Below are 24067 nucleotides of genomic sequence, written 5' to 3'. Positions count from 1 at the left end.
ATTAGTGTCTACTATACCACCCTATGGCTGGACGTCAGAGAAAAAAAAATGTCGTCAGAGAAAAAAAAATTTCAACAGGCACCTGGCCTGAATGAACGTTGGGGCTGGATTGCAGTGCTTAATAGTAACATTTAAAGGGTTAACAGCATCGATCAGTGGTAGCAGTGGGAAGCATACTCCAGACTATCTGGATTAAAGGGATAATCATTCAAAGTTTGAGAGTTGCACATTTTTTTTTTTTACATTTTTGTCAAATTTTTGTATTTATAAAAAATATCGACCTAAATTTACCATGATCATAAATTTTAATATGCCACAAAAAACAGTCTCAAAATCACTGTGATTTGTTCAAGCGTTTCAGAGTTATTACCACATCAAATGACACAAGTCAGATTTAAAAAATTTGGCCGGGTCACTAAGGGGTTAACTTAGAATTTCCTAATAGAGTATATGAAAATAGATTTTCATACCTGAACAACCCCTGATGAAACAAAATTATTGTAGCTTAAAATAAGTTACAAAATATAAGAAAAGGTTTATCAATATATTTGTGCATTTGAAAAGTGAATTACCGTAGTTCTTTTATTTTGGGTTACTATTAGGGTATGTGCACACGTAATTTTTAGGTTGTGTGGATTTTGTTGAAAAATCCGCAGGACAAAAGTCCTGCGGTTTATCTGTGGATTAGCCTGCGGTTTCACACCTCTACAATGGATAAGGTGTGAAACTGCAGCGGAATCCGCACAAAGAATTGACATGCTGCGGATTGTATCCCGCGGAAAAATCCGCAGCATGTGCACAGCGTTTTTCAGTTTACCATTGAAAACAATGGTACTGTACAACGCACCTTAATCTGCTGCGGACCCGCAGAGGCAAAACCGCTGCGGATCCGCAGCAGAAACCGCACCGTGTGCACATAGCCTTAGGGTTACCCAGCAAGCACCTCTGATGTTATCACCTAAGCCCAGCTTAGCCAGCAATGCAATGTTATCCCTAAGCACCAAGTAATATAGCACTCTTCTACTGTAGGTTTGCAAGAAGTTTAGCTTTATCGTCTACTTGACTGGGCTCCAGCCAGTTGTCCAATTATTTCTTCAGCTACTCCTGACTCCTATCCAGTTACTTAACTTTTCTACAAAGCTCAGTCCAGCTTCTGTAGGTGTTGTCCATATTTACAATTCAGCTATATTAAGATTCTAAATGACTAAAGGGGGTTTTACACCGATTTTGTGACGTTATAGCGATATTGCTAGTGATATCGCTATGTGTGATACTTACCTCCGACCGGCTCCCCCGCTGTCCATCGCTGATCGCGCGAGAATGTCCGGCTCCATTTCTCGTCGGGTGCTTCCTGCTGGGGCTTCCTGCTGTGACGACGAGCGACGCGTGGAGGCGGGCGGGAGGACGTCAGGATCGCTGTGTGTGAAAGGTGAGTATCGTGCGCTGCGTCACTGCTGCATCGCTGTGAGATCTTTCTGTATGAAAGCTCACTAGCGATCATTTAGCAATGCACCAGCGATCCTGACCGGGTCGGATCGTTGGTGCATCGCTAAATGTAAAAGGGCCTTAACTCTTCTTAATTATTCTTGGTGCTGATGACATCATTGTCTCTGCTATCAAGATACAGGACAATTAGCTTGTTTCGGATAACAAGATACCAGGGTGCCTATACAGCTCTGCTATTCTGGTTTGTGTAACCGCACTCCTGCTGCAAAATATCAGTTTGGGGCTATACATCTATGTTGTTCCTGTACAATCCATATATCTGGCTCAGCAGCATCTAGTGCTTCCATCTTCATCTGCTATCTTGGTCCCTGACGATAAACATGAATGCTGTCTGGTAAGTCAAGCGCCATCTGTTCTGCTCCCGATTACCTATGGCTTAGAGAATCCACCCCACTAAGCGAGTCCCTAACAAATATGGACACTTTTTGACAATACTGTTCTTTTAATATCATAAGGTAGGTGAAGAATCAGTACCTTAGGAGGGGAGGCAAAACATCACACTTGGTTTCTGGACTCCAGGCTATTGCATCAACTCTTGCTCCATGATCAAATGTTTTGAGAATCTTGAAGTCTATACCGCTTATGCTAGAATCTTCTTCCTGTATCACACATTACACATATTACAGCATTAGGCAGAAAAGTAAAGCATATTGTGATATACAGACATTAAAGAAGCTTTTACTAGGAATACTGTGATGGCTTCTGTAGATGTCATCTATATTAGTTTGCTAACCTTTTAAACTAATGTTGAAATGAGGACCCCATGCATATCACCATATGAAGTGGCCTCCTTGGAGGAAGTCAATCTATCTAGAGATACGTTTGGAGCCGTAAATCCCACATGACTTTCTCCATGAACAGATTCACTCAGGTGACTAGACACATGGCATTTTATTAAATACTGTTACTGTTTGCTCTTAATTATATATTTTTTTTAATCCTGCACTATTTATGGATCATGGTCCATACTTAATGTGTTGCACAATTCTTTTTATTGACTATTTTGATATTATTTTAGATTTAGTGTTTATTCACATCTATCTTGGAGATTCAGTATTTATACATGGCTCTCTTGAGTGTGATGCCAGTCCTGTAGGTTTAATCCCAGTGCCATATTCTGACCTAAGAAATGGGTTTTGGCACTATGTAAACAATTTTTTTTTTAAAGTTTTTAGTTGTTTTGTCTAGGCTTTTGTGTGTTCTTTATAATAAAAAAATTATATTGGTAAAACTCAAGATGTGCAACCTTATTCTTTTTTTTTTTCAATTGTCTTTTTCTTTGTTTTTGACCTGTGCAGGTTACCACTCCATCATGTAGATGGTCTCCTCTCCATTGAGATTTCTTGGATCATAAAATACTCTAGTAGCATGCACTGTATTCTTCTTTATAGACATAAATAATAATAGACTTGGCAATGCAATGTACTAAGTTAAGGATGCATTTACACGGTTGTACTTTACGGCCACAATGGCCTCCCTGATCAAGGGTGTCCTAATTTGATCTAATAACCTCATATATAAGCATTAGTTCAGGTTAGGAGTCCCGCTGTCGGGTTGGGCCTTGCTGCTGTAACACGAGCTGTAAAATACACTGGTGGACACAGACAGAACAGGGTCCCTCTGCAAGCATACATGAGCCCTTTGCAGTCCAATAGCTCATCATAATGCACAATTCCAACTGTTTTGGAGGTGGAAATGGGCCCCTGTGTGGCTGCACGGACTGTACCAATGACATGGCCGCCCCTGGTAAAATATAGTCATCTCAACGTGTATGGCTTTACTTTTCTATTAGGGCCTATTTACATTACAGTGTCCATTTGGCCTATGCACTGCAATCCTCTGGTGCATATATCAAACGTTTCAATAGGGTGCCATGCACCCAACAGATGCTGGAAAGTGTTGGTACAGCTTTCTTTAACTATGCGATCTTATACGGATGGAACATTATGCCATAAATTGGAAGTGGCATATTTAAGAGGCATTTCCTTGGCGTACACTTCAAATGCTGTGGGAACAGACCCTCCCGTTGGCGTTTACTTCATAGACATCCACTTTAGCTATAGATATATACATGCTCTTCTGAGGACCTCAAATCGAATCTCGAATTGCTCCTTCTAAAGGGTATGCACATTGATTTGCGAGGCGGACACTAGCTTAAATGGACAATCATCCAACATTATGACGTATTACACAACACTGCAGCAGTTCCCATGTCCCATTGGCTGCAAAAAAAACCCAACCCATAGATTGGTTACCTACAGACAACACAGCTGTGTGCAGCAGTTTACACTGCAGCATCATAGACAGGTCACCTCCACTACTACTGCAGACTGTGCTCTACACGAAGGGCAGAAGACTGTCCAGATTGCTGTAAGGTTCTAGCCTAGATTACGGGACACACCGGTAAGAAAAATGTGCAAGAAGACTGCAGAATAAATGAAGCTCGGCAGAGAGAACACAGCATTGGCACCTTACACAAGGCACAGATGTGACGGTGAGTTTGTCATATTCAGGCTGCCTTCAAGAAAAGTTTTTAACATCTTGTATCTCACGAGTGCTAACTTATCTCCTGCTGTTTTTGTACAGTGATGATAGTTACAAAGATATATGTTGTATTATATAGAGAAGGGCTATGGAGGCAATTAGCTGAGATCCGGAAGTAGTAATCATGGCTGTTACCAAGGTATATTCCAACCATTATATATTCCCGACAGTGTACAAATGTTATATATAAACCCATGGTGTGCATGGAACTAACGTTACTATCACACTGTACACATAATGATATCAATATTATTTATTGGCTCACCTATATAATAAAAACATGTAACATGCTCAAATCTAAAAAAATTAATGATAGTAAAGCGTAAGATGACTGATTAATAATGGCATAACAACATATGATACTACTGTCTATATTTCTATTGGTTGCTAGTTATAGTTTTGTAGTTTTTAAGGTTGAAGGAAGACTTAAGGAAGTACTCCCATCTGCAAGATACTATCCCATTATGTAGTAGGTGTAATAATAATATTAGCAAATACCTCCAAATAGAAATGTTGTATAGTTTTTCTGATTCGCTATGTCTCTAATGGTATCTATGTCCCCTTAGGTATCCATGATTACGACCACTAGCAACTAGCTAACTATCACTATATCAGTGGTCGTAACCGTGGATACCTATGGTCCTGCAATGCCTGCACATGGGGAAAGAGACATAGTGAATTAGAAGAACTATACTACAATTTTAATTGGAGGTATTTGCTAATGTTATTATTACACCTACTACATATTGGGATTGGATCTGGGAGATGGGAATACCCCTTTAAGGCCATCAATTTCAACCTATAGCCCAACATGTTAGAAATGGCTATACAACCATTGTATTTGTTGGCAATCAGAAATAATACCCTGGCCACCACAAAGTTTCTGCCATGATGGTTCTTCATGCATGGTTACTACCACTTTAATGTAATTTAGCCTAAAAAAATTACAATTACGTAATGAAAATGATTCACTTCTCCACACGGGCTGCCACCATGGAGAATGCATATAGTTGTGACGATTTCTGCACAATAGATGAATTACAAGGGAAACATGAAAGGCAGGCAACAGATTGTCTTCCACTAGAAAAATTAAGAGGGGATTTTCTGTTTACAAAATTCTAAATTAAATTATATGGAAGCATGAGAAATATACTGTATATGTGCCCTGCTATGTACTGTGTAATGGCTGTGTCTGACCGAGCAAGAACATGGTGTGATCATTCCACAGCTCCTGGGCGGGGGATGATGCAAAAGAGAGTATACAGACGATACAGCAGTGCGTTGCAGCTCACGTTTTCGGTCAGGTAAAACATTGCCCTGCCTGTTTTATCACAGGAGCGAGTGTTCTGCAGCATCTACAGTGCCCAGAACTCATCAGATTTCAAGTCAGTGAGGTAGGAGCTTCAGCTGCTGCTGAGCTTATAGGTCACTGACTTGATTTATGATGAGCTCAGACATCTGAAAACACAAAAGAAACGCTCACTCCTGTGATAAAACAGGCAGGATAATGAACATGTGATTCCATGATGTTCTGTCTGCATACACTTCTGTTTCCTCTCCTGCCAGGAGAAACGGTATGTAACGAAAATGTTACTGCACGGTCAGACACAGCAGGGGCACATTTATAAGATTGTATCAGCGCAGGAACATTTTTTATTTTACACATGCAATTGTGAAACATACTTTTCTTCCAAGATCTATTGATTAAAATGTACTTTGTTTGTGGGAAAACCCCTATAGCATAAAAATGGAAGATAAGATATGTAAACACCCAAACAAGCTATAGTTATGCCATTAATGTCTATAGGTAGAAAAACTAAATGGAAATGTCTTTTTATCCTATGAGTTTGCAATCTGCTTCTAGCTTCAGATTGTGGTAGTGTCTTGCCATGTAATTTAGGCTGGATGTGAGCTCTTTGTGTTTAAAGGGCAGTGCTGCCTGCACTGTCTTCTGTATAACCATAGCTTAAATACTGTTCTTTATTTTTTCTTCATGTGTTTTTTTCCTGATCTGTAGCCTGTTTATTCAGAGACTATAGAAACGCCACGTTGTGGAGATATGCACGTAACCCTTGAGTATCCATTATTCTATTCAACCTTCACAAATATTACTTTTAGGGTGAACTCCCACACTGCAGATTTTTGGGAAAAAGCTTTGCAACTGTCCATTCATTTGAAAGAATGCTTTTCAGACAAATGGAACTGATTTTTAGTCAAATATCAGTAGTGTGTGAATACATTCTAAAAGCTTTTAATACATTACATAGCACATTCATTAGTGGAATTAATAATACAACACAACAGCAAAGCTTTCATAAGGTAGAGTCCATAAAAATAAAAAGTATGGTGCTGTAAGGAAAAAAAAAATTGAGAAAGGGTTAAAAATGACAATCCCTTAGCCTAGTCATTAAAGAATGCATTAGTCACATTATTTTATATGGAAGCCACAGCAAAAAAAAAGCCTGCTTAAAGGGGTCATACAGGAAAGATCATCAATATGAATCACTATGAGATTGGCGAGGGTCTGATACCTTGTACCCCCATCTATCAGAAGTTACATCCTCATCTCCGCTGTCAGCAGTCCTATGTAAGCATTGTGCAGAGTGAGACAATGTAGCCGTGCATGTTGTTTAGTGTACTGAACTTTATGTCTTATTCAAGTGAACAGAAAAAAACAATACATAGGTCCGCTTTCATACAGCCACTACAGATTATAGGCAGCTGATCAATGGGTTGGAACCCCACCAATCTCATATTGATCAGCTATGTCATCAGTTGTTTAGTTCCGGACAACCCCTTTAAGCAATGTTATCTTTGTGGAGCTCATAGTCCCAGATTCCGCTAGTAAACTAGGAGTTAAATACTGAGAGAACTCTTGCTCTACTTGGCTCTGTGATCTAGAAATAATCTGCGCTGCTACATTAAATTCTGTGTTATAAGAGCTGCATATCTGGGACTAATAAAAAAGTCAATTGTACATTTTCAAGAACATCCAAAGGGTCTCGCTAGTCCATGTGAAGGTTTGACACACACTGTAGCTGAGCAGAATGAATGATTTAAGGAAGACTGTGTTCCTCTCCAGATTCATTACTCTCATTGATGCATCTGGAAACATGGAAGACGATGTTCTCTTGGCATGTAGAACTAGGACCACTCTTGTGGTCAACTCTGACATTTCACATTACTTTTCCATCAACAGATCCCCAGCACTACAGCATTAAAGTGTACCATTTACAGAACTCACAGCTATCAAATGAAAGATCTTTTTTTTTTTAAATAAATTAATAAATAATTTCTGGCGTAGGGAATACTTTGCTCTTGTTATCATCTGTGCTGAATGCCTTTGTCACAGATTTAGTCATAACTTGTAGGAAACAAAAGCGCTAAGAAGTGCTAAAAAAAAAAGTCAGTCTATTGGGTCCTGACCATACCCACTGTGTGTGGCAGAGATAGCATTGCACCAAATGTAGAAACTGCCCCAACTGTCCTTTTAAAGACACAGTCCATGAGAGCACCATGATGTAATTGAAGAGAGCTGGATTCCAGTGGTGTCACTTACTGGGCTGTGTGTTGCTGTTTAAATACAATCAGTGTTTTATCAGCAGGAGATTATCACTGCTTTTTGTCAATATATATTGTATTGATAAAGCTATAGTGTTGGCAAAGTTAGATAGGGCTCAACATTCTAAGCACTACTGGATCTGCAGCAGAGAAAATATTGGTGGAATCAGTCTCAGTCCCTATTACATGGTGCTACCAAACTACACATTAAAAGCCTGTTGACAGATTCCTTTCAAAAGGGTTGTCTAGGCTGTTCACAAAATTCTACAGTCACGCTATTTGACAGCAGACTTGTGAATCCTCACATCGCTCGCTGGGGGAATTCTCTAGTGCTGGCAGGGAGACCAAGTGCTCATGTGACTGCAAGTATGCAATATGCATACTCCCGGCCACATATAGACTAGATGTGTGTGGCCTCGCACAATTCAATTGTATCAAGCGAGGTCGGAATGTGGCCGGGAGTATGAATATCGCATACTTACGGCCACATGACTGCTCGGTCTCATCACAGGCAGCAGAGAATTCTCACAGCGCGACTGGAGACTTTTGGGAAAAGCCTGGACAACCTCTTTAACTTAACTTTTTTTTTTTAGCAAGTGATAGGTCATCACTAAGCAGTTATAATGAGTTTGCACCTGAAATGACTAATGACAAGTTGCGTGGCAGTCCCCTTGACAAAGCCTACCGTGATATCCTAAACTACTGTATATACAGAAATAACCCCACTTTGCACCTACCTGAAATCGGCAAGATGCCACGACTACGTAGTTGTTGCCACCGTAGGCGATTAAGGAGCCCAAACCCCCAGAATCGAAGGGATTAAATTCCACCACATGTACAAAGTCTTCACAGTCCACTGTGTACGTAGCATTTCTAATCGAGTCTTGCTTCAATCTCTGCTGCATTGCTGCCAAACTGAATAATCAGAAAGGTGGTTTAGCAAAATAAATGTATTCTGATGCACGAAATACAAGACGATATTTTATTCTATGTACAGGCAATGTTTCGACGAGAGGTCATCAGTCTGAACTATTTTACCCTTGTCAAATAAAAAGGCAAAGGAATAGTTTTATCACACAGCTCACACTTTACCATTACTTGAAAAAAATTACCTTTAAGCACTTCCTAACATAAAATTGTACTTTTAAAGGAACTTGCCATGCCCCGAGCAGTGTTAATTTGCAGAAAAAGGGTTAATCTGTAGGTTAATAATGTTCCAATGCTGTCCGGCCACGTAACTGAAAGCGTGGCCACCAGGAGAATTTACTGGGTAGAAAGGCAAAGTGAGCAATTGTAAGCACACGGTGCAATATAATATGATGATTGCAATATATTAAAGGGATAAAAACGGTGATGGGAGGAGGGCTAGAGGGAAAATAGGGAACCCAATTACTAATTGATCAAATTGATTTTCCTAATTAAATGGGTTGATGAGTACTGGGGAAATTCAATACTCTTTATAAAAAAGCACAATTATAATGCTAAATATCAGAGTTGTGCAAAATGATCTGCGCAGTCCTGGCCCAGGGTGCACAGCCCAGTACACGTTTCGAGGTCTAGTAAATGCTGGAGGTGTTCAGGATGCCGGCTGCAGAAATGTAGACTACCCTATTCCAGCAGTCGACCCAGGAGGAAATTTTTGGCATGCAGTTCAGCTTGCCAAATCCTTACAGTTAGTAACTTCGGCTTTATCTGCCAGTTTAAGTGGTTGTCACGTTCAAGTATGCGATTTGTTAACTGGTGGTTATATGACGACCACTCAAACTGGCAAATAAAGCCGAAGTTACTTACTATTAGGATTAACACCATGGAGAAGTTTCTTCCATATTTCAGATGAGACTTCCCCTTCAATCTATGGGTATGCAAAAAAAAAAAAAAAATTGGATACAGATTAACCGTGTAGCAGATTTTTCCTGATATACTGCAGTTTGTAATTAGTAATGCAAGTATGTTACCCTTAAGATAGCATTTAAACTGCCTAAAGATTTACTTATAAAGGAGACCTGGTCCCCATTTAAGTCATACTAGACAAGTATAACTTAACTTCATAATGAAAAATTACCTTTTATCTGACATGCAAAAAAGGACGCTTTAGTATACCCTTGGTGTGGCCTATGCTGCTTTGGGGGAACCCTTGGTGTGGCCTATGCTGCTTTGGGGGAACCCTTGGTGTGGCCTATGCTGCTTTGGGGGAACCCTTGGTGTGGCCTATGCTACTTCGGGGAACCCTTGGTGCGGCCCTCCTATTTGCATAATAAAGATGGTACTCCACATTGACTTGTTCCTAAGGCCCAAAGCAAACACTCATTCACTTCATATTCTATATGTCCGGACCTTCATCTTTACAGCAGTGCGGATATTAACCACTAAAATTCCAGATTGCCTACCCTGACTTGGTCACAAGCTGACCTAGTGGATCTGCGGTAGCTGTGATAACTCTTACGTTTATTATGCGATTGTCTACAGGCAATAGGTGAGTGCAATCCTATTGTATTGTTAAAAAACAAATCTGAACTGAGAAAAGTAAGTTAATGTGTATGCACAATGTAAGTGCATATTAACACATGACCATTAACCAGAGAAAACAAAAAACACAAATATCCTGAACTAAAAAGTAAAAAATGTATACTGCAAATAATGCATAAAGGTAATAATAATAGTCCCACAAGGGTTGCCGTGACGTGGCGGGATGGCTTGTACATTATTTTGATCAAAATTGTGTTTACTAAATACCCTTATTATTATTACCTTTATGCATTATTTGCAGTATACATTTTTTACTTTTTAGTTCAGGATATTTGTGTTTTTTGCTTTTTGTTTCCTATTGTATTGTTGTAACTCTCTCTCAGATAAGACCCTATTGAGCTATTTATTTTTCCTTTAAAACTATACAGTGGGTACACGGAAGGTATTCAGACCCCTTTAAATTTTTCACTCTTTGTTTCATTGCAGCCATTTGGTAAACTCAAAAAAGTTCATTTTTTCTTCTCACTAATGTAATCTCTGCATCCTATCTTGGTTTAAAAAAAAATTAAATTCAATTTTTTTCCAGAATTTATTAAAAATTAAAAACAGTCACATGCTGTCCATTTCCTTGTGATCCTCCTTGAGATGGTTCTACTCCTTCATTAGAGTCAGGCTGTGTTTAATTAAACTGATAGGACTTGATTTGGAAAGGCACACACCTGTCTATATAAGGCTATTTTCATACTTGCGTTATGAGTCGCAGCACAGGGCCACCGCTAAGCTCCGCCCCTGGCCACGCCTCCTCTGGTAAGCTCCTCCTATGGGCACATGACGCTGCATGCGACCGGCGCACCCTATATTTAGCGTTGGGTATGCTGGCCGTGCGCTGGTCTGCTTTTGCAGGCGCATGCGCCCTTTTGGCGCTACGCCTACGTGTGCCAAACGCAATGTGTTGCATTTTTGTGCACTCGGCACAGTGCCAAAAGGGCGAAAGCGCCGGCAAAAGCAGACCAGCGCACAGCCAGCATACCCAATGCTAAATATAGGGTATGCCGGTTGAATATGCAGCGTCATGCGCCCATAGGAGGAGCTGACCGGAAGAGGCGCGGCCAGGGGCAGAGCTTAGCAGCGGCCCTGCTCCTCATAACGGAAGTCTGAAAGTAGCCTAAGACCTCACAGTGCATGTCGGACCAAATGAGAATCATGAGGTCAAAGTAACTGGCCAAGGAGCTCAGAGACAGAATTGTGGCAAGGCACAGATCTGGCCAAGGTTACAAAAGAATTTCTGCAGTACTCAAGGTTCCCAAGAGCACAGTGGCCTCCATAATACATACATACATAGAAGAAGTTTGGGACCACGAGAAGTCTTCCTAGACCTGGCCGTCCAGCCAAACTGAGCAATCGTGGGAGAAGAGCCTTCGTGAGAGAGGTAAATAAGAACCCCAAGATCACTGTGGCTGAGCTCCACAGATGCAGTAGGGATATGGGAGAAAATTCCACAAAGTCAACTATCACTCTGGCCGTTATGGCAGAGTGGCCCGACAGAAGCCTCTCCTCAGTGCTAAACATATGAAAGCCTGCATAGAGTTTGCTAAAAAAACACATGAAGGACTCCCAGACGATGAGAAATAAGATTCTCTGGTCTGATGAGATGAAGATAGAACTTTTTGGTGATAATTCTAAATGGTATGTGTTGGGGAAAACCAGTCACTGCTCATCACCTGCCCAATACAATCCCAACAGTGAAACATGGTGGTGGCAGCATCATGCTATGGGGGTGTTTTTCAGCTGCAGGGACAGGATGAATGGTTGCAATTGAAGGAAACATGAATGCGACCAAGTACAGAGATATCCTGAATGAAAACCTCTTCCAGAGTGCTCTGGACCTCGGACTTGACTGAAGGTTCACCTATCAACAAGGCAATGACCCTAAGCACACAGCTAAAATAACGAAGGAGTGGCTTCAGAACAACTCTGTGACCATTCTTGACTGGCCCTGCCAGAGCCCTGACCTAAACCCAACTGAGCATCTCAGGAGAGACCTGAAAATGGCTGTCCACCAATGTTCACATCCAACCTGACAGAACTGGAGAGGACCTGCAAGGAAGAATGGCAGAGGATCCCCAAATCCAGGTGTGAAAAACTTATTGCATCATTCCTAAAAAGACTCATGGCTGCACTAGCTCAAAAGGGTGCTTCTACTCAATACTGAAAAAAGGGTGAGAATACTTATGACCATGTGATATTTTGGTTTTTCTTTCAGTCAAGATGGGGTGCAGAGTGTACATTAATGAGAAAAAGAATAAACTTTGAGTTTATCAAATGGCTTCAATGAAACCGAGTGAAAAATTTAAAGGGGTCTGAATACTTTCTGTACCCACTGTATATCATTCTATATATCTCCTACTGTTCTATAACATGGTGACCACTTCTCTTTAACATAATGAAATGTACAAGACCAAACACAGTTCCTAACCGCCGATGTATATAACTGAATGCCATACAGATTACATATAGAGGAAACATCACCAGGTTTTTCTACATGACAGACGAATTTTTTTGTAAGTCCAAGTGAAAGCGCTGTGGAATTAACATCTCTATAAAAGTGGGCAAAATAAGTGAGTAAATGGGATCTACTCAGATCCATGGGTTTAACCAATGTATGTATACATCCAGTCTATTCTATGGGGTAGTGAGCGTTCCCAGAAAAACGAAATCAGACGGCAGTCGGTGGTGTCAGACGAACATGTGAATGGACGCTGAAGACTTGTTCATATCGGCTCCCGTGCTGATCAGCCATAGAGTGTGCACACATTGCAGAGACTGGATGTGTCCGGTACATATTAAACCGTCTAAAAACGGATGGAACACGAACATACAATGAGGCCACGTGGAGGTCATGGGATTATTCATGCGCTCATCTGGTCACCATCGCACAGGCCTTCGTGGCTCCAGCGCACGAGCCCTGCCCATATGTATATAGGCAGAAATGGTCCTGATGAGACCGGCCCAGGGAAACCCCACATGCTCCAAACATGGACGTCTGAACGAGGGTCTCCTCACATCACGAGGTTCGTCACAGCCCTCACACCTAGCCTACATTTCTGCACTCCCTCATAGTCCACATATACAGTCAGTCACACAAGCCTACATTTCTGCACTCCCTCATAGTCCCCATATACAGTCAGTTACACCTAGCCTACATTTATGCACTCCCTCATAGTCCACATATACAGTCAGTCACACTAGCCTATATTTCTGCACTCCCTCACAGTCCCCATATACAGTCAGTCACACTAGCCTACATTTCTGCACTCCCTCAGAGTCCCCATTTACAGTCAGTCACTCTAGCCTACATTTCTGCACTCCCTCATAGTCCCCATATACAGTCAGTCACACCTAGCCTACATTTCTGCACTCCCTCAGAGTCCCCATATACAGTCAGTCACACCTAGCCTACATTTCTGCACTACCTCATAGTCCCCATATACAGTCAGTTACACCTAGCCTACATTTATGCACTCCCTCATAGTCCACATATACAGTCAGTCACACTAGCCTACATTTCTGCACTCCCTCATAGGGCCCATATACAGTCAGTCACACTAGCCTACATTTCTGCACTCCCTCAGAGTCCCCATATACAGGCAGTCACACTAGCCTACATTTCTGCACTCCCTCAGAGTCCACATATACAGTCAGTCACACTAGCCTACATTTCTGCACTCCCTCAGAGTCCACATATACAGTCAGTCACACTAGCCTACATTTCTGCACTCCCTCATAGTCCCCATATACAGTCAGTCAAACTAGCCTACATTTCTGCACTCGCTCAGAGTCCCCATATACAGTCACACTAGCCTACATATCTGCACTCCCTCACAGTCCCCATATAGTCAGTCACACTAGCCTACATTTCTGCACTCCCTCATAGTCCCCATATACAGTCAGTCACACCTAGCCTACATTTCTGCGCTCCCTCAGAGTCCCCATATACAGTCAGTCACACTAGCCTACATTTCTGCACTCCCTCATAGTCCCCATATACAGTCAGTCACACCTAGCCTACATTTCTGCGCTCCCTCAGAGTCCCCATATACAGTCAGTTACACTAGCCTACATTTCTGCACTCCCTCATAGTCCCCATATACAGTCAGTCACACCTAGCCTACATTTCTGCACTCCCTCAGAGTCACCATATACAATCAGTCAAACTAGCCCTACATTTCTGCACTCCCTCACAGTCCCCATATACAGTCAGTCACACTAGCCTACATTTCTGCACTCCTTCATAGTCCCCATATACAGTCAGTCACACCTAGCCTACATTTCTGCACTCCCTCAGAGTCCCCATATACAGTCAGTCATACTAGCCTACATTTCTGCACTCCCTCATAGGGCCCATATACAGTCACACTAGCCTACATTTCTGCACTCCCTCATAGTCCCCATAAACAGTCAGTCACACCTAGCCTATATTTCTGCACTCGCTCAGAGTCCCCATATACAGTCAGTCACACTAGCCTACATTTCTGCACTCCCTCATAGTCCCCATATACAGTCAGTCACACCTAGCCTACATTTCTGCACTCCCTCAGAGTCCCCATATACAGTCAGTCACACTAGCCTACATTTCTTCACTCCCTCATAGTGCCCATATACAGTCAGTCACACTAGCCTACATTTCTGCACTCCCTCAGAGTCACCATATACAATCAGTCAAACTAGCCCTACATTTCTGCACTCCCTCACAGTCCCCATATACAGTCAGTCACACTAGCCTACATTTCTGCACTCCTTCATAGTCCCCATATACAGTCAGTCACACCTAGCCTACATTTCTGCACTCCCTCAGAGTCCCCATATACAGTCAGTCACACTAGCCTACATTTCTGCACTCCCTCATAGGGCCCATATACAGTCAGTCACACTAGCCTACATTTCTGCACTCCCTCATAGTCCCCATAAACAGTCAGTCACACCTAGCCTATATTTCTGCACTCGCTCAGAGTCCCCATATACAGTCAGTCACACTAGCCTACATTTCTGCACTCCCTCATAGTCCCCATATACAGTCAGTCACACCTAGCCTACATTTCTGCACTCCCTCAGAGTCCCCATATACAGTCAGTCACACTAGCCTACATTTCTTCACTCCCTCATAGTGCCCATATACAGTCAGTCACACTAGCCTACATTTCTGCACTCCCTCAGAGTCACCATATACAGTCAAACTAGCCCTACATTTCTGCACTCCCTCACAGTCCCCATATACAGTCAGTCACACTAGCCTAAATTTCTGCACTCCCTCATAGTCCCCATATACAGTCAGTCACACTAGCCTACATTTCTGCACTCCCTCAGAGTCCCCATATACAGGCAATCACACTAGCCTACGTTTCTGCACTCCCACAGAGTCTCCATATACAGTCAGTCACACTAGCCTACATTTCTGCACTCCCTCAAAGTCCCCATATACAGTCAGTCACACCTAGCCTTCATTTCTGCACTCCCTCATAGTGCCCATATACAGTCAGTCACACTAGCCTACATTTCTGCACTCGCTCAGAGTCCCCATATACAGTCACACCTAGCCTACATTTATGCACTCCCTCATAGCCCCCATATACAGTCAGTCACACTAGCCTACATTTCTGCACTCCCTCATAGTCCCCATATACAGTCAGTCACACTAGCCTACATTTATGCACTCCCTCATAGTCCCCATATACAGTCAGTCACACTAGCCTACATTTCTGCACTCCCTCATAGTCCCCATATACAGTCAGTCACACTAGCCTACATTTCTGCACTCCCTCAGAGTCCCCATATACAGTCAGTCACACTAGCCTACATTTCTGCACTCCCTCATAGTCCCCATATAGTCAGTCACACTAGCCTACATTTCAGCACTCCCTCAGAGTCCCCATATACAGTCAGTCACACTAGCCTACATTTCAGCACTCCTTCACAATCCCCATATACAGTCAGTCACAATAGCCTACATTTCTGCACTCCCTCAGAGTCCCCATGTACAGTCAGTCACACTAGCCTACATTTCTGCACTCCCTCATAGTCCCCATATACAGGCAGTCACACTAGCCTACATTTCTGCACTCCCTCATAGTCCCCATATACAGTCAGTCACACTAGCCTACATTTCTGCACTCCCTCAGAGTCCCCATATACAGGCAGTCACACTAGCCTACGTTTCTGCACTCCCACAGAGTCTCCATATACAGTCAGTCACACTAGCCTACATTTCTGCACTCCCTCATAGTCCCCATATACAGGCAGTCACACTAGCCTACATTTCTGCACTCCCTCATAGTCCCCATATACAGTCAGTCACACTAGCCTACATTTCTGAACTCCCTCAGAGTCCCCATATACAGTCAGTCACACTAGCCTACATTTCGCACTCCCTCAGAGTCCCCATATACAGTCAGTCACACTAGCCTACATTTCTGCACTCCCTCAGAGTCCCCATATACAGTCAGTCACACCTAGCCTACATTTCTGCACTCCCTCAGAGTCTCCATATACAGGCAGTCACACTAGCCTACATTTCTGCACTCCCTCAGAGTCTCCATATACAGGCAGTCACACTAGCCTACATTTCTGCACTCCCTCAGAGTCCCCATATACAGTCAGTCACACTAGTCTACATTTCTGCACTCCCTCATAGTCCCCATATACAGGCAGTCACACTAGCCTACATTTCTGCACTCCCTCACAGTCCCCATATAGTCAGTCACACTAGCCCACATTTCTGCACTCCCTCAGAGTCACCATATACAGTCAGTCACACTAGCCTACATTTCTGCACTCCCTCAGAGTCCCCATATACAGTCAGTCACACTAGCCTACATTTCTGTGCTTCCTCATAGTCCCCATATACAGTCTGTCACACTAGCCTACATTTCTGCACTCCCTCAAGAGTCCCCATATACAGTCAGTCACACTAGCCTACATTTCTGCACTCCCTCAGAGTCCCCATATACAGTCAGGAACACTAGCCTACATTTCTGCACTCCCTCAGAGTCCCCATATACAGTCAGTCACACTAGCCTACATTTCTGCACTCCTTCAGAGTTCCCATATACAGGCAGTCACACTAGCCTACATTTCTGCACTCCCTCATAGTGCCCATATACAGGCAGTCACACTAGCCTACATTTCTGCACTCCCTCAGAGTCCCCATATACAGTCAGTCACACCTAGCCTACATTTCTGCACTCCCTCATAGTCACCATATACAGTCAGTCACACTAGCCTACATTTCTGCACTCCCTCAGAGTCCCCATATACAGGCAGTCACACTAGCCTACATTTCTGCACTCCCTCATAGTCCCCATATACAGTCAGTCACATTAGCCTACATTTCTGCACTCCCTCAGAGTCCCCATATACAGTCAGTCACACTAGCCCACATTTCTGCACTCCCTCAGAGTCCCCATATAGTCAGTCACACTAGCCTACATTTCGCACTCCCTCAGAGTCCCCATATACAGTCAGTCACACTAGCCTACATTTCTGCACTCCCTCATAGTGCCCATATACAGGCAGTCACACTAGCCTACATTTCTGCACTCCCTCAGAGTCCCCATATACAGTCAGTCACACTAGCCTACATTTCTGCACTCCCTCATAGTCACCATATACAGTCAGTCACACTAGCCTACATTTCTGCACTCCCTCATAGTCACCATATACAGGCAGTCACACTAGCCTACATTTCTGCACTCCCTCACAGTCCCCATATACAGTCAGTCACACCTAGTCTACATTTCTGCACTCCCTCATAGTCCCCATATACAGGCAGTCACACTAGCCTACATTTCTGCACTCCCTCAGAGTCCCCATATACAGGCAGTCACACTAGCCTACATTTCTGCACTCCCTCACAGTCCCCATATACAGTCAGTCACACTAGCCTACATTTCTGCACTCCCTCAGAGTCCCCATATACAGGCAGTCACACTAGTCTACATTTCTGCACTCCCTCAGAGTCCCCATATAGTCAGTCACACTAGCCTACATTTCGCACTCCCTCAGAGTCACCATATACAGTCAGTCACACTAGCCTACATTTCTGCACTCCCTCACAGTCCCCATATACAGTCAGTCACACTAGCCTACATTTCTGCACTCCCTCAGACTCCCCATATACAGTCAGCCTATAGCAGTGACTGATAACAGAAAGCAGCTGCTCAGACGTGTACAGAACAGTCTTATGCCCTGAGCCCATGTAATACAATTTCCATCATTCACCACCCCCACGGCCCCCGCCACCTCCTACTGCCGTACACACCGTGTCACTGGCTCCGCTCCCGCCAACAGATTTGTAGAAGTACACACCGTGACGTCGCTTGGACTTACTACTTCCGGGGTCTTGGGTCGCGTTCTCTGATTGGCAGGTGCCGCGGTGACGTAGTAAGCATTTAAATGTTTGTTTTTATGTAGCCGTTATTCCAGCTGAGACGTTCTGTGTTTCGGGCAGTTGGTGCACGGCGGCTCTGGCAACAGGTACTGGCAGGTTATAACGGCTGTGTGCACGGCGGCTCTAACTCCAGGTAGCGGCAGGGTGTAACGGCTGTGTGTACGGCGGATCTAGCTCCAGGTAGCGGCAGGGTGTAACGGCTGTGTGTACGGCGGATCTAGCTCCAGGTACCGGCAGGGTGTAACGGCTGTGTGTACGGCGGCTCTAGCTCCAGGTAGCGGCAGGGTGTAACGGCTGTGTGTACGGCGGCTCTAGCTCCAGGTCCCGGCAGGGTATAACGGCTGTGTGTACGGCGGCTCTAGCTCCAGGTACCGGCAGGTTATAACGGCTGTGTGCACGGCGGCTCTAGCTCCAGGTAGTGGCATGGTGTAACGGCTGTGTGTACGGCGGATCTAGCTCCAGGTACCGGCAGGGTGTAACGGCTGTGTGTACGGCGGCTCTAGCTCCAGGTACCGGCAGGGTGTAACGGCTGTGTGCACGGCGGCTCTAGCTCCAGGTAGCGGCAGGGTGTAACGGCTGTGTGTACGGCGGCTCTAGCTCCAGGTCCCGGCAGGGTATAACGGCTGTGTGCACGGCGGCTCTAGCTCCAGGTCCCGGCAGGGTGTAACGGCTGTGTGCACGGCGGCTCTAGCTCCAGGTCCCGGCAGGGTGTAACGGCTGTGTGCACGGCGGCTCTAGCTCCAGGTACCGGCAGGGTGTAACGGCTGTGTGCACGGCGGCTCTAGCTCCAGGTACCGGCAGGGTATAACGGCTGTGTGTACGGCGGCTCTAGCTCCAGGTACCGGCAGGGTATAACGGCTGTGTGTACGGCGGCTCTAGCTCCAGGTCCCGGCAGGGTATAACGGCTGTGTGCACGGCGGATCTAGCTCCAGGTAGCGGCAGGGTATAACGGCTGTGTGTACGGCGGCTCTAGCTCCAGGTAGCGGCAGGGTGTAACGGCTGTGTGTACGGCGGATCTAGCTCCAGGTAGCGGCAGGGTATAACGGCTGTGTGCACGGCGGATCTAGCTCCAGGTAGCGGCAGGGTATAACGGCTGTGTGTACGGCGGCTCTAGCTCCAGGTAGCGGCAGGGTGTAACGGCTGTGTGTACGGCGGATCTAGCTCCAGGTCCCGGCAGGGTATAACGGCTGTGTGTACGGCGGATCTAGCTCCAGGTAGCGGCAGGGTATAACGGCTGTGTGCACGGCGGCTCTAGCTCCAGGTCCCGGCAGGGTATAACGGCTGTGTACGGCGGCTCTAGCTCCAGGTAGTGGCATGGTGTAACGGCTGTGTGTACGGCGGCTCTAGCTCCAGGTACCGGCAGGGTGTAACGGCTGTGTGTACGGCGGCTCTAGCTCCAGGTAGCGGCAGGGTATAACGGCTGTGTGTACGGCGGCTCTAGCTCCAGGTAACGGCTGTGTGTACGGCGGCTCTAGCTCCAGGTCCCGGCAGGGTATAACGGCTGTGTGCACGGTGGCTCTAGCTCCAGGTCCCGGCATGGTGTAACGGCTGTGTGTACGGCGGCTCTAGCTCCAGGTACCGGCAGGGTGTAACGGCTGTGTGTACGGCGGCTCTAGCTCCAGGTCCCGGCAGGGTGTAACGGCTGTGTGCACGGCGGCTCTAGCTCCAGGTACCGGCAGGGTGTAACGGCTGTGTGCACGGCGGCTCTAGCTCCAGGTACCGGCAGGGTGTAACGGCTGTGTGCACGGCGGCTCTAGCTCCAGGTACCGGCAGGGTATAACGGCTGTGTGCACGGCGGCTCTAGCTCCAGGTCCCGGCAGGGTATAACGGCTGTGTGTACGGCGGATCTAGCTCCAGGTAGCGGCAGGGTATAACGGCTGTGTGCACGGCGGCTCTAGCTCCAGGTCCCGGCAGGGTATAACGGCTGTGTACGGCGGCTCTAGCTCCAGGTAGTGGCATGGTGTAACGGCTGTGTGTACGGCGGCTCTAGCTCCAGGTACCGGCAGGGTGTAACGGCTGTGTGTACGGCGGCTCTAGCTCCAGGTAGCGGCAGGGTATAACGGCTGTGTGTACGGCGGCTCTAGCTCCAGGTACCGGCAGGGTGTAACGGCTGTGTGTACGGCGGCTCTAGCTCCAGGTCCCGGCAGGGTATAACGGCTGTGTGCACGGTGGCTCTAGCTCCAGGTCCCGGCAGGGTGTAACGGCTGTGTGTACGGCGGCTCTAGCTCCAGGTAGCGGCAGGGTATAACGGCTGTGTGTACGGCGGCTCTAGCTCCAGGTAGCGGCAGGGTGTAACGGCTGTGTGTACGGCGGCTCTAGCTCCAGGTAGCGGCAGGGTGTAACGGCTGTGTGTACGGCGGCTCTAGCTCCAGGTCCCGGCAGGGTATAACGGCTGTGTGTACGGCGGCTCTAGCTCCAGGTCCCGGCAGGGTGTAACGGCTGTGTGTACGGCGGCTCTAGCTCCAGGTAGCGGCAGGGTATAACGGCTGTGTGTACGGCGGCTCTAGCTCCAGGTAGCGGCAGGGTATAACGGCTGTGTGCACGGCGGCTCTAGCTCCAGGTAGCGGCAGGGTGTAACGGCTGTGTGCACGGCGGCTCTAGCTCCAGGTAGCGGCAGGGTGTAACGGCTGTGTGTACGGCGGCTCTAGCTCCAGGTCCCGGCAGGGTGTAACGGCTGTGTGTACGGCGGCTCTAGCTCCAGGTCCCGGCAGGGTATAACGGCTGTGTGTACGGCGGCTCTAGCTCCAGGTCCCGGCAGGGTGTAACGGCTGTGTGTACGGCGGCTCTAGCTCCAGGTCCCGGCAGGGTGTAACGGCTGTGTGTACGGCGGCTCTAGCTCCAGGTCCCGGCAGGGTATAACGGCTGTGTGCACGGCGGATCTAGCTCCAGGTAGCGGCAGGGTATAACGGCTGTGTGTACGGCGGCTCTAGCTCCAGGTAGCGGCAGGGTGTAACGGCTGTGTGTACGGCGGATCTAGCTCCAGGTAGCGGCAGGGTATAACGGCTGTGTGCACGGCGGATCTAGCTCCAGGTAGCGGCAGGGTATAACGGCTGTGTGTACGGCGGCTCTAGCTCCAGGTAGCGGCAGGGTGTAACGGCTGTGTGTACGGCGGATCTAGCTCCAGGTCCCGGCAGGGTATAACGGCTGTGTGTACGGCGGATCTAGCTCCAGGTAGCGGCAGGGTATAACGGCTGTGTGCACGGCGGATCTAGCTCCAGGTCCCGGCAGGGTGTAACGGCTGTGTGTACGGCGGCTCTAGCTCCAGGTAGCGGCAGGGTGTAACGGCTGTGTGTACGGCGGCTCTAGCTCCAGGTAGCGGCAGGGTGTAACGGCTGTGTGTACGGCGGATCTAGCTCCAGGTCCCGGCAGGGTATAACGGCTGTGTGTACGGCGGATCTAGCTCCAGGTAGCGGCAGGGTGTAACGGCTGTGTGTACGGCGGATCTAGCTCCAGGTCCCGGCAGGGTGTAACGGCTGTGTGTACGGCGGCTCTAGCTCCAGGTAGCGGCAGGGTGTAACGGCTGTGTGTACGGCGGCTCTAGCTCCAGGTAGCGGCAGGGTGTAACGGCTGTGTGCACGGCGGCTCTAGCTCCAGGTAGCGGCAGGGTATAACGGCTGTGTGCACGGAGGCGGTAGGCACAGGTACCGGCTATGTGCTCGGTCCTCAGGCGCCGGACTGAGTTCTGGTCGGTGAAGCTCCTCACAGGGATGCGGTCCCGCCAGTTGTGTAGGTCGCACATAGGGCTGTGACATGGTGGTGGCAGCTCCTAAGATTACATGGGCCACATATACACACTTACTGCGAGTCCCCCACCACTGCCAGGTATCTTTCACAGTACGGTGTGTTTTCTGCCTTGTTGCACTTATAACTTTTTTTTTTTTTTTTTTTTTTTTTTTTAAAGCCATGGGTCACATTTACATGTTCAGTATATGTAAGCCAAAACCAGGAGTGGAACAATCAGAGGGAAAGTATTAGGCTGTGTGCACACGTAGATTTAGGTCCTGCGGATTTGGAAAAATCTGCAGGTAAATTCTCTGGTCAAAAGTCCTGCGGTTTACTGGCGGATTAGCCTGCGGTTTCACACCTCATAATGGTGAAGGTAGGAAACCGCAGCGGAATCCGCACAAAAGAATTGACATGCTGCAGATTGTAAACTGCACGGAAAAATCCGCAGCATGTGCACAGCGTTTTCCAGTTTACCATTGAAAACAATGGTACTGTACAACGCTCCTAAATCTGCTGCGGACCCACAGGGCCAGAAATGCTGTGGATCCGCAGCAGAATCCGCACCGTGTGCACATGGCCTAATAGAAACTGGTCACCACTCCTGTATATGTATGTATGTGTGTATATATATATATATATATATTATAAATTTTTTTTTTTTTTAATTTAACCTTCAGACTTCGGCTTACTGATATTGAGGTAAAACATTGAACGAGGCTGAAGTTGGTTTCTTATTTGTCAATTGTTTTTTTTTTTTTTTTTTTATAGGTTTAACAGCAACAACAAAAAATCACAATAATAGCTTCCAATGCAGCTAGGTGCTCTGACGTGAATACACTTAAAAACAGCTACAAAGATTCTAAAACTGGCACGAATATGGGCACCGAAGGGTCTTAAAGGTTTAAATGACTTTGAGGCCACTGATCAGGTCTCTCCAGCCTGGCCCAAAGGGGTTATGGCCATCAGAACTGGCATCAACATGGGCAAACAACCGATTTTCACAAATTTGGATAAGGCTAGTTTCACACTAGCGTTACCAGGTGCAGGGCCACTGATAAGCTCCGCCCCTCCAATCAGCTCCTCCTCTTATCGCATGACGCTGCATGCGATCAGCGTACCCTATATTTAGCGTTGGGTATGCTGGTCGTGCACTGGTGTGATTTTGCTGGCGCTGCGCCGAGCGCACAAAAAATGCAACACAGTGCGTTTGGCACACGGCGCAGCGCCAAAAGGGTGCATTCGCCGTCAAAAGTGCACCAGCACAGGACCAGTGTACCCAACACTAAATATAGGGTACGCTGATCACATGCAGCGTCATGTGATCAGAGGAGCTGCTGACCTGAGGGGGCGCGGCCGGGGCGGTGCTTATCGGCGGCCTGCGCTGCACTTGGTAACGCTAGTGTGAAACTAGCCTAATGTCTTTAGGCGGTTAAATGACTTTGGGCCACTGATCTCACTTTAAAAATACAGATATTGATCCCCCGCATCAAACTCTAGTCCCTCCATCCTGGCCCAAATGGGTTTTGGGCATCAGAATTGGCAACAAAGTGGGTAAACATTTTCACAGATTTGAATAAGTAACTGTGAAAATTGGCTGTTTGCCCACTTTGATGCCAGTTCTGATGCCCAGAACCCAGTTGGGCCAGGCTGAAGGCAGCTGAATTTGATATGAAGCATCAGTGTGCATGGAATAGATGTGTGAGATCAGTGGGCCATGTCATTTAACCCCTTAAAAACATCAGTCACTTATTCAAATCTATGAAAATGGACCATGTGCCCACTTTAATACCAATTCTGATGCCCAGAACCCATATGTGCCAG

The 24067-nt window shown here is 46.3% G+C and overlaps 2 protein-coding genes across 5 annotated transcripts in view; one reads left to right on the top strand and one right to left on the bottom strand.

Moving 5' to 3' along the window:
• NUP37 (nucleoporin 37) overlaps nt 1-18590 on the bottom strand; it is a 71232-nt gene extending 52642 nt beyond the window's left edge. Inside the window, exons 1-3 of one of the 3 annotated variants that reach the window (XM_073575170.1) lie at nt 18460-18590; nt 8349-8526; nt 1981-2105 (exon numbers count right to left, since the gene is read on the bottom strand). In XM_073575170.1, coding sequence (XP_073431271.1) covers nt 1981-2105; nt 8349-8526; nt 18460-18521 — 365 coding nt within the window. In that variant the 5' untranslated portion in view covers nt 18522-18590. Of the gene's footprint in view, nt 1-1980; nt 2106-8348; nt 8527-18391 lie in introns of all 3 variants that reach the window. The other 2 variants (XM_073575168.1, XM_073575169.1) reach the window with 2 other exon arrangements.
• The window catches only part of PARPBP (PARP1 binding protein), a 115422-nt gene continuing 109858 nt past the window's right edge, over nt 18504-24067 (top strand). For both annotated transcript variants that reach the window (XM_073575167.1, XM_073575166.1), the window contains exon 1: nt 18504-18606. The gene's annotated coding sequence lies outside the window, so the exon portion shown is untranslated. The remainder of the gene's footprint in view (nt 18607-24067) is intronic.

Source organism: Dendrobates tinctorius, unplaced genomic scaffold (genome assembly GCF_039654945.1).
Source record: "Dendrobates tinctorius isolate UK_male_01 unplaced genomic scaffold, ASM3965494v1 ptg000043l, whole genome shotgun sequence".
In the NCBI taxonomy this organism is placed as follows: Eukaryota; Metazoa; Chordata; class Amphibia; order Anura; family Dendrobatidae; genus Dendrobates; species Dendrobates tinctorius.
The sequence above is the reverse complement of the archived record's forward strand: the minus strand, read 5'-3'. Positions and strand labels throughout refer to the sequence as shown.